Raw genomic sequence first — 10,000 nt, 5'->3', positions numbered from 1 at the left:
ATGAAATCGGCGAATGCAAGACAACACAGAAGCGTGTTAGAAGGCGTGCGTAAACTTGGTGTCCTGTGAACGGCCATAAGAATGAGTGAATTCCCTACAGTGGCTGACACAGCAGTAAACAAGTTCGTCACAACTAGAGCGACATTTGCGACATATGTAGCTTGTGTATTGTACCATTGCTCTTCTAAATGAACGCAGGTTATTTGAGTCGGCGCCTTTACGTTTGAAACTACAGTCATAAGCGTTGTGTTTTCCATGCGAAGTGGCTTGTTCTAACGTTAATTTGCCGGTTTTTCGCTACACTCGTTGGACCAGACTTTGTACGGACTGTCCGCATCTGATTTTGACTGTTGGAACTGACTAAAGACCGAAACTGAATGCGTTGGTTTTCTGTGAAACTAAAAATTCTTGTCACCCTTGGTGGAGAATAAGGTGGTTGTCGATTGCCTGACCTTTTGAGTATTTTGAGATCTTTGAACAACTTCCTTTGGTGAGCAGATTGTTAACTCATTTTAAAATTTCAGTCTATTAAGGTGCACACAGCAGGATTGTTTTTTAATGAAGTCGCAGCGTTTGTCATCAAGGCCACGCCATGTCAACAGTGTGCATTTTTATATGGTGACACGATTTATTAAGATTGGCTCGTCTTGCTTTCATTGTCCCTCAATAAAAACGCCCTCAAAACTATTGTACTCAAGTGAAAGAAATCAATTGAATACAAATGGTGGTGTAGTACTTGCCCCTGGACAGGAAAACGATGCAAATGATTAGATTTGATGTGTCCCTACCTGTCATTTTAGTCATTTAGGCAGCATTGGTTTTAGATTTTCTACATCTGCCATCAGCGGCCGTTCTTGTGAAATCTATTTCCGTTTATACCGTAAGTCCCTTGAAACAGATCGTTTTACGAGACAAGATACCGCAAACAGAACGGTACTTCATCTTGTTCTATTTTGTCACGTATACAAGTGACGTCACACCCACAACGTCAAATCAGCTTTCAAAACTAATTCTAGAAAATAACTGTAATTAAACCTCGGAATAGTATGAGATTCCTCTTCTGTCATGTTTTATGGAAGTTTTTCTTTGCAAATTGGGGAAAGCTTTGTGAAAGTTTTATTAATAAAGTAAATATTTATTGTGATTAGAATTGCGCGGAAGTAAGTTGAGAAAACATACTGAGTTCTTTATCTCGCGCAATGTTTACTCCTGTCGCCTTTTATTATAAAATATTCATTTGGCTACCACATTCGTTAATTGAAATGCACCAGTGGATAAATTAGCTTTTAGCCGAAGGCCTTCGGACTTCTCGGTCAACTGAGTCAACTGAGTGTTCAGTAGACACCACCATTTGGAGTAAAACAACTCCTTACAACTTGAAGTGTAATTTCGTCCTGAAACAAATAAGCGAATTGATGTGAAGTTTAGTCAGAATTTATTTAGAATTTAACTCAATTTGCTTGATTATATTTGCTTTGAGTGTGAAACTGTAAAACGGCGGAAAATAGCTACTGAGGAACATTCCTTGAAGTTCCGTTTAACGTCCTTATCAGCCTTACCGCACGTGGCCGAGTGTTTTTAGACCCGATAAAACACGTGCTGCGAGGTTTTTGAACGGGTTCAAAAACATTCCACAAAAAGCTTGTCCCTCGGGAGTCCGAACAAAGGGTCAAGTTGTGAGGGGAAGATATTAGTATATAAGAAAAAGAAGTAGACCTTTTTAGCAGTATGGTAATTTTAAAAGCATGTTTTTTTACTTCAGTCTTTTCTTTTTTGCAGTTGATGGATGAAGAAGGTTGATTAAAAATGCTGCCTAAAGGCCTGGCCAAACACTCGCAACATGTCAACGCAACATCTTGCAAAATTATTGGGTACAACATGTTGCGTACGTTTGGCCACCCTGTTGCGATATGTTGCAACGTGTTCCAACATGTTGGATCACTAGGGTATGCGCACTAGGTCCACTTGGTGCGCGCCAGGGGCATGGGCAGATAAACATCGACATCACCGGCGTTGTAAATGTTGAAGATGTTGCGTGCGTTTGGCCAGCCCATTCAACACATGTCGCAACCTCTTGCGACAATGTTGCAAGACGTTGCGTTGAAATGTTGCATGGGAGCGTTTGGGCAGGCCAGTTTGGAGAATTGAAAACTGCCGATGAAGAAAAAGCGGAGCAATTGCATAATATACCGCAACACCTCACCACTATTTTTTCCCTTAGTGGGCATTCTTTGAAGAACGAGTCGGGATACAATAGAGCTTAAATCTTATTCAATGAAATGCGAATAAGTTGCGGGGTATTCTGCAATTTAACCGAAAAAGCCTTGTTGGAAAAATTCTTTCCAAAATCAACACGATATGTCACAAATTGGTCTTTTAATATTTTCGCACAGTGGCAAAATGCAAGGCTGAACAAACCAAGTAGCTAACGAAGAAGCAGGGTTCGACATGCAACGGGACAAAATCCAAAGTCTAGATACAAACATTGTTAACATGACGGCAGAATCGTTGAATTTTTTGGGTGACCAAATTTGTTGAAGAAGTTTGGAAGGAGGATGGGCAACAGTATCCGCCCAGAACTTTGTAATGGCTGAAATTTTGATGAAAATGATTAGGACTATTTCATAACGATCACTTGTGACCTTTATATAAAGATCGTTTCATTTGAGGATAAGCAATATTTGTATTGTTTGCACATTCAGCCCCGCACTCCCTCGCTGGGACTGAAATCAAAAGCGCCACTGGGCTTTTTAGAACGATCGTAGATTATCAAGTATAAAGGTTGAAATACGTGACGTTTTATCGATGTTTTGATAGGGTGTTAGGCTCATGAATTATTAATAAGTTTTTTTAAAATGTAAGTTACAGACCATGGATCAACAGAAAACCTATGGTTGTTGTGGAAAGTGGACAAACCAGAGAATTGCTACTTGCCTTGATTCCCTACCTTGATTGAAAGCCAGCAATGAAAACTTGGTCGTTCATTGTCCTTTAGCGTGCATAGCAAAGGAAAAGAGGGAGACAGAGCGAGTGCTTAAATTGGATTGGAGCCTGGGGAGAAGAGGGGAAGGGAGCTTCCTACCGCTTCTCTTCCGTGTCCCTCGACCCACTCTTTCTTTTTTTGTTTATCACGTTTATCTAACCTTAAAGCCAAGTTGGTTTGTATTCCCTGTTTGTCGATTGTGAAAGGGTTGACACGGGGTTGGAAAGATGCCACACCTTCCACAGAGTTTGATGATCCATTTTTTGGTCAAAGCAACGATCTGCGTTTTATTTTGTTCCTTTAGGTATGCGAGATCAATTTATCCGACTTTTGGAAGAGTCGGGCCTTGTTCGCAGCTTTGGCAGCGGTCATTCGCTCAACACTTTTGGTTCAAATTTGGAGCTTGTTAAGGTGAGCCGTGTCGATCCCATTAATGCTGATTTGTATTTTCGATCATTTCACCATAGCTCACCCCATGACCCAACGGTTAGTTGTGACCCTGCCCTCTCCATTCTCTTCCTTTTTTCAGAGGTAGTAAGAGCTTAGAATAATCACGAAAGTTTGTGACCATATATGCGTTACTGCTATAATCTTTCCTTGGCTTGACAAGTGCGCGGCAAGCAATCCGAAGCTGCTTGGTAACCGTGACGCTAACTTCTCATCTTAAATTCTCCCGAATGAAGTTTAGTTAATCAGCATGTTAACGTTGGGAAAAGATTGAACACATTTGTACACCTGATTGTATAGAGGGTGTGTCTGATAAAGGGCTGTAGATGCCTTGAAACGATTCTCTTGTGATCCTTTTGATAGGCTGTGCTATGCGCTGGACTTTTTCCGAATACAGTGAAAGTTGGTCTTGGTATAGAATCGAAGGGAAGATGCGGAAAGAAGCGTGTCAGGGTCTCCTTCCGCACCAAGTAAGTTTGGTATATGGCCTCCTTATCATGATTCAGGAAATGGGCATTCGAAAAAACGAACTTCGTATTTCCCGCAAACGTAACAGTTTCAATGGAGACAACGTTGATCTAAAATAATATAACATCTCGACGCGTTTCACAAAATAAGGAAGATTAAAAAAGTCAAGAAATGAATTGAAATAAAAAAGTCTTCAAGTTCTTCTTAAAACAAGTTAAAGACTCAGAATGTCCGGTGGTAAATGAGTGAAAAACAACTGCGCTTCTCGCCCACGTTAACTCTATCATGGCCACAGCTTATAAAATGCTCGTCTTCGTTCGAAGGAACTGCTTGACATACCTCCCTCTTATCGTTCAGCGTACTCTGATTGTTGCCCGTATAGGCTCACATCTGGCAAACACGCTAGCCATCTATGGGCACCCTTCTACTCTGGCTCTATCTTCCTTACTCGTCTCATTGTTTTCAATTTTGGCTGGTTTTTAATCTGCTAGATTTTCTGCCTGGCGTAAAGTAGTATTTTTGTTTCCTGTTATGTTTTCTTGTTGTCTGTTGCTGTAGATCGATGTAGTTCGCTGGTTTGTATGTGGTCTATCCTCTGTTACTCTCACTGACACTTGGAGGTCGACCTTTGTAAAGGACTCCTTATCCTGCTGTTGTCTCTCAGTGTGCATTGTCTCTTGATGTACAAAATAAACGAAATTAATAGAAATCTAACCGGAGAGTAATTTCAAAGGGTTGTAGAGTTGAATTCGGAGCCGCCGAAAACTCGTATAGTTTGTGAGCAGAGCGAGAATGGAACACGGAGCATTCGTAGCCAGTCGTTTCATAAGTCAGGCTTTTATTCATACTTGATATCTCATTTTTGTAGAACTGATGCTCGCGTTTTACTTCATCCTTCTTCGGTGAACTCTGATGAGAAACAATTTTCCAGCCAGTGGTTGATGTATAACGACAAGGTAATCAATGAAACTATTAATTGACCGGGAGAACAGTTTGCCTCTCGTGTCAGTCAACATAAACGACATGATTATGATCGTCGCGTCACTTGACCAACGGGCATGTTGGTTTACCGAAACAATAGGGACTTTACGATTTACGACGCGGTCGTCAACGAGAACGCCTCGAAACAGCAATATCATTGGTTAAAAGAGAAAAAGTAATCGTGCTGCACGCGTGGCACGCATTTTAGCACAAATTCGTGCGGTTCTCTGCACAACAACGACCTGAAATCACCAAATTTCTGGTTTTCACGATAACGCGAGCATTTAAATGTGAATCTTTCATTGTCTATTTTTACTCCCAAACCGCTCGTGCCAATTTATTTCTAGGACACTTCACCCATATTGTACGACGCGAAGGTGATGACATAACGGCGAGAAACTTACGATAGTGCAAAGTTATATTTTGAGGTGACGTTTTCGTCAACGTCGCCGTCGTAGATCGTAAATTCCCTAATAGAGCGAAGAATCCGCATGGTGGGAAAAAGAAACATTTTCGCTTCACAACGCAGCCAACATTTCTTTGCAGTTGGCCTTCGTGACGTCATGGCGGTACGGCCTCTTCCCGTAGGATGCAGTTTTTTTGGTTTTAATTTGTCTGTTAACCTTCATTCTACGACGATGGGAAAAACTAACTTAAAGATATGGAGGGCGGTAGAGAAGACGGCTGTTGTAGAGTATGAACGGAATCCATGGAATAGCTCTGTTAAACTAGAAGTATAACAGTTAACTGGGACTCGGCCTTCAGGATTCAACCGTAAATCTTTTTCTTTGATGCTTTTCTTCCCTCCCTTTCATTTTTTACCATTATTTTTCTTTGTTTAGATTAAATCTACGCAAGTCTTCATCCGGGACAGTAGCATGGTTCACCCAGTGGCTTTGATGTGCTTGTCTGGAAAAGATGTTAGGGAATTAGTGCACGAAAAACGACATGGTATGTTAACAAGGACATTATTTAACATTAAACGTAAAGAAACGGCGGAAATTTAGATTGGAATGTAAGACAGTACAGTGGTAAAACTATTTCGGATCCGTCCCGAAATGAAAATTTCCACAAGTTGTACTGAAAGTCCTTGAAAGAGTCCATAGGTTCCACATGTAACGTTCGTTCAAGCTTATAGTCGTCAGGACAGCATTGACTGTCCATATTCGTGTAATGATGGGGTGACACGCGCGCATTACGCGCTATGGAGATAGCAAGGCATTGACAACGAAGAGCACAAATCAACATCGATGTTTATTATTGATTTACTCTTTCTTGTTTTTAGGCCTCTCTCAGTCACTTCAGCAGCCTCGAGTGACCTTGGCTGTGGATGGTGACCGCTGGATGGCTTTCCATTGTTCACCAAGGCTCGCCAGGGTATTGCAGACCATCCGAGATGACATCAACAAGATGGTGTCTTGCAATATCTCATCGGCCTGTTCAAATACTGCATTATTCCATCATCATACTCAGTTGATCGAAACTCTAACCCTGCTCTTAACATTACCATTTCAAGAATCTCTTCCGAACACTCACTGAGCACCCGCAAAGGGCTTAGCCTGGCTTAGTCGGAACGGTCGACAAAAGAGAGAGAAAAGGGACTTGTACGAGAGAAAAGGTGGGCCAAGAGTTCGGTCGCTCTCTGGTCCTGACCTTCGTCCCTATGAACATAAAGTAGACTACGTTCGTTTATAAATTTAATATGCTAGGTAGTTAGTACTCCTAGGGAAGAACCCTTTTGCGACACAGACTTGTTGTGCATTTGCGTTGTTAATAACAATAAAAGACTGGATCGAGCAACGTATTGTTTTAACCCGGCCAAACTGAAGCGTACGGCAACAACAACAACAAACTTTATTTTGTGTCAAAGTACTTTAGCATACCTGCTAATTGGAGACACAATAACAAAGCAAACAAATTATTAAAATACCAGTAAATAGTAAATAAATATTAAAGAAGTGAAATTCTAGGATACTTGTGCGAAAATGCCAATGCTATTCTATTAAGAAAGATATAGAAATCTACTGGTACTATTCTATTGAAAATACTCCTTGTCTCTACGAACTGCAGAGAAAACAGGTAGGTCCACATTCGTTGCTAATTAAGTTCGAGAGATCCATTTGTCTCACTAATTTCTTAAACTGACTCAGGCTGCTTGCATTTCTTGTGCCCCGAGGTAGGCGGCGCCATAGTGTCGGTCCAAGATACTTAATGGCATGCTTTGCGCTCGTTACAGTATTAAAGCATGGTTTGACAAATTCTGAGTTCCTGCGGCTACATTGAGTCGTTTGTAGATTAAAAAGATCTGATATATATGTGGGGCAGATGCCATGTTTAACTTTAAACATAAGAGTACCCATGTTTTGAAGTCTTTGATTATTTGAAGTCACAAGCTAAGCTTTGTTTAGAAGTTTTTCATAGGAACTGCTTTTGTCTTTGAAGACTGCCCTTAGCCTCTTCTCTTGTAACCTTTCAAGTTTTCGTTTGTCCGAAGATCTGATAAAATGCATAATTTCCCGGTCTGCAGCGGTTCTCCTGTCGTACGTTTATCCGGGTTATTGCGTTTGCTCTTTCAAAAGATTACGGTCACCAAGATGTACTTTTCGCATTGGCGTTCCGTTCTTTGGTTCTGTCAACTTTTTAGCAGCACAACATGCTCCCCCGACAAATGACTCTTCGTTGTGAATCTCAGGGTCGCCTCTGCTGAAGACTTCAGTAGTGTCAGCTGTCCTGTTTCAAAGTTTCTCTCTTAGGGCCGATTTACACGGTGCGATTATGGCGCATGCGACAAGCTTACGACGGGCCTACGGCATGACTTACGATTGTCGCAGCGTTTTAAAACATGGTTTAAAATGCTACGACATTTTCTCTGACGTACACGACAATCGTAAACGGTTGCAAGCCCGTCGTAAGCTTGTCGCATGCGACGAAATTCGTACCGTGTAAATCGGATCTTACCCGCATAAACACACACCACATCCTCAACCCCGGGAATTTGCCGTCTCTAATGGGCGCTAAACCGTAGGCCGTCACACAAGTATCTTCCATGTTCTTTTAAACCCTCCGATTTCAAAACCCTTGGCAAACGCAGGGTTTCTAGTGATTACAACAACTATTGTAAGAGTCTTCTAATTAACAGCTATTTCTGCTTACAATTTCTATGGCTTTAGAGATATATACTAATTTTCAACGGTCCCTGATTACAAGTCAATACTTCACAGTGTTAGTTATGCAATTCCCCCACGAAACCCCGACGCAAACAACACACAACTCGTTTTTGGCACATAGAGAAGTTTGATATGATTTGCCTAAGAAACCTCTCTGCCAACCTCATAACAACAATCCAATCCCCGTGGGTGGGAGGGTGGGTGAAAACGAAACACAACACTTGTACGCTCAAAGCCAAACTGACACGAAATGAAACACGAAAATACAAAAACCTGATACCACAGGGAACACGTACTTGTCCAGAGGGGGTAAATGAATAACGAGTTACGAACTACAACAAAAAAAGTTACGTAAATCGCGTCCTAAACAAAAGAAATCCCCAAAGTAGAATAAATTACCGCAGATGTAATTATGCATTCCATGATATAATGTCTAATGGCCCACTCATCCCATTGGCTTGGTCATTAACGAAACTGAAAATATGCCTCATGAATATTAACCGAGCTTGCTCGGACGGACCGGGCAAGCTCGGTTAATAAGTTGTTTATCACCTGATAGTAAAATGCACTTCCGGTGCAATCAATCTTTTTAGCTTTTTATCTTTTAGCTTTTTATCTTTTTAGCTTTTCAATCTTTTTATCTTTCAATCTTTTTAGCTTCTTCTGGTAGTTTCACTGTGAAGAATGACAATATTCACAATTTTTTTTCTCGCTGTTTTGGTCGCAAATTATGAATTTGCCGGCTTTGCTCCAAAACAAAAATACACGGCTTGGACCGTTTCCACGGAAATGGTCCGTACTGCAAAATCCCGAGCGAGAAAGAACCAAGATTTGCCCAAGACTGGCTTTGCCATATAATAATCCTCGTTATCTGCTTATCATGTCATGTGACAGTAGCCGGCCTCTTGCATTTGACCAAGTTCAAAATATTTCACTTCATTTTTTTGTTTGCAAAAAGATTGCCTTTTATTTCGTCTAAACTACAGCTGCAATTGTGGAGAAGGAATTTCCGGCCTTGTTGTTGTTGTTGTTTTTTTTTTGTAATATCGAAGAACTCGAGACTCGAGAGTGCTATCTTCGCGTGACCAACATCGGCTGTCTGCCGGAGCTTCCTGCCACCGGCTGTCTTCTGCGTTTCGCTCAGATTCTTCGTACTGCATCCAAATTTTGACGAGTAGGGAAAAGACCTGACGGCTTAAAATAGTTTCATTTTTACTTGATTTGTGGGGAAAGGATGGTAATGGCAAGGGTCGTATTGGTTCGAAGCTTAAAGTGAATTTGTTACCGTGGTTACGTGGTAACAAATGCCAGCTCGCGCAGTTTGTTAAAATGCACGCAATGATGTAATGAATAGTAAACTTCGGATTCGCCACGGAAATTACCATTTGTGAAGCTTCAAGCAGCATCAGGCCTCTTTTTCCGATACACTGGTGACTGTTTGCTCCAAAACGATGACTACGAAATAAACCATTGAGGGCGACGAAAGGCACAAGACTTGACTGAGGGCAGAAGATATCACTAAACATCTGGTCGGCCGATTTGTTCGACCATGCCATTGACTGTGTTGGCCTTAAAGGCGTTGTTGTTTCCTAGGAGTCGTTATGTCGGAAGTATCAACAAAAAGGAATTCTTGGAAAGCCATTAAGACTATTCATCTGCAAAGAAATAAACCTATTTGTTTCTCTGAATAGAAAGCAGGACACGCAAGATGGCGGCGAATAATTACAAATCTTCATTACCCCGTATCACTGATCACGAAGTCGGCCGATCATCCAAGACTGTCACGTTTTACATCAACGGTGATCGAAATTTCCGTGGACATGTTATGGTCCTAACTTCCAGAAGATTTCGGAGTGTAGAAATACTTCTGATGGAACTTGGTCGCTTAAGGTACTTTAAGGATTTACCCTTGGGAGTGCGTTACCTATTCTCGCTGGAGAGTGGCACGAAAGTT

General features: G+C 41.4%; 3 protein-coding genes and 1 long non-coding RNA gene across 4 annotated transcripts in view; 2 read left to right on the top strand and 2 right to left on the bottom strand.

Moving 5' to 3' along the window:
* Positions 1-780, bottom strand: part of LOC138043648 (adenosine receptor A3-like) — a 4,571-nt gene extending 3,791 nt beyond the window's left edge. The window contains exon 1 of the mRNA XM_068890021.1: positions 1-780. This exon is cut by the window's left edge and continues 376 nt beyond it. Coding sequence (XP_068746122.1) covers positions 1-257 — 257 coding nt within the window. The 5' untranslated portion in view covers positions 258-780.
* LOC138043609 (ATP-dependent DNA/RNA helicase DHX36-like) overlaps positions 1-6,849 on the top strand; it is a 23,161-nt gene extending 16,312 nt beyond the window's left edge. Inside the window, exons 19-23 of the mRNA XM_068889970.1 lie at positions 3,288-3,394; positions 3,794-3,900; positions 4,767-4,854; positions 5,722-5,830; positions 6,165-6,849. Of these exons, the coding sequence (XP_068746071.1) occupies positions 3,288-3,394; positions 3,794-3,900; positions 4,767-4,854; positions 5,722-5,830; positions 6,165-6,418 (665 nt within the window). The 3' untranslated portion in view covers positions 6,419-6,849. The remainder of the gene's footprint in view (positions 1-3,287; positions 3,395-3,793; positions 3,901-4,766; positions 4,855-5,721; positions 5,831-6,164) is intronic.
* Positions 6,717-9,923, bottom strand: LOC138043681 (uncharacterized). Its single transcript, XR_011131311.1, has 2 exons — positions 9,786-9,923; positions 6,717-9,701 (listed from the first exon to the last, which is right to left on the bottom strand). It is a non-coding gene; the product is annotated as an uncharacterized lncRNA (long non-coding RNA).
* The window catches only part of LOC138043620 (serine/threonine-protein kinase DCLK1-like), a 4,736-nt gene continuing 4,430 nt past the window's right edge, over positions 9,695-10,000 (top strand). Inside the window, exon 1 of the mRNA XM_068889982.1 lies at positions 9,695-10,000. This exon is cut by the window's right edge and continues 1,572 nt beyond it. Coding sequence (XP_068746083.1) covers positions 9,755-10,000 — 246 coding nt within the window. The 5' untranslated portion in view covers positions 9,695-9,754.

Source organism: Montipora capricornis, chromosome 1, assembly GCF_036669925.1.
Source record: "Montipora capricornis isolate CH-2021 chromosome 1, ASM3666992v2, whole genome shotgun sequence".
Taxonomy (NCBI): Eukaryota; Metazoa; Cnidaria; class Anthozoa; order Scleractinia; family Acroporidae; genus Montipora; species Montipora capricornis.
This window is presented reverse-complemented; position numbering and strand designations above follow the sequence as displayed.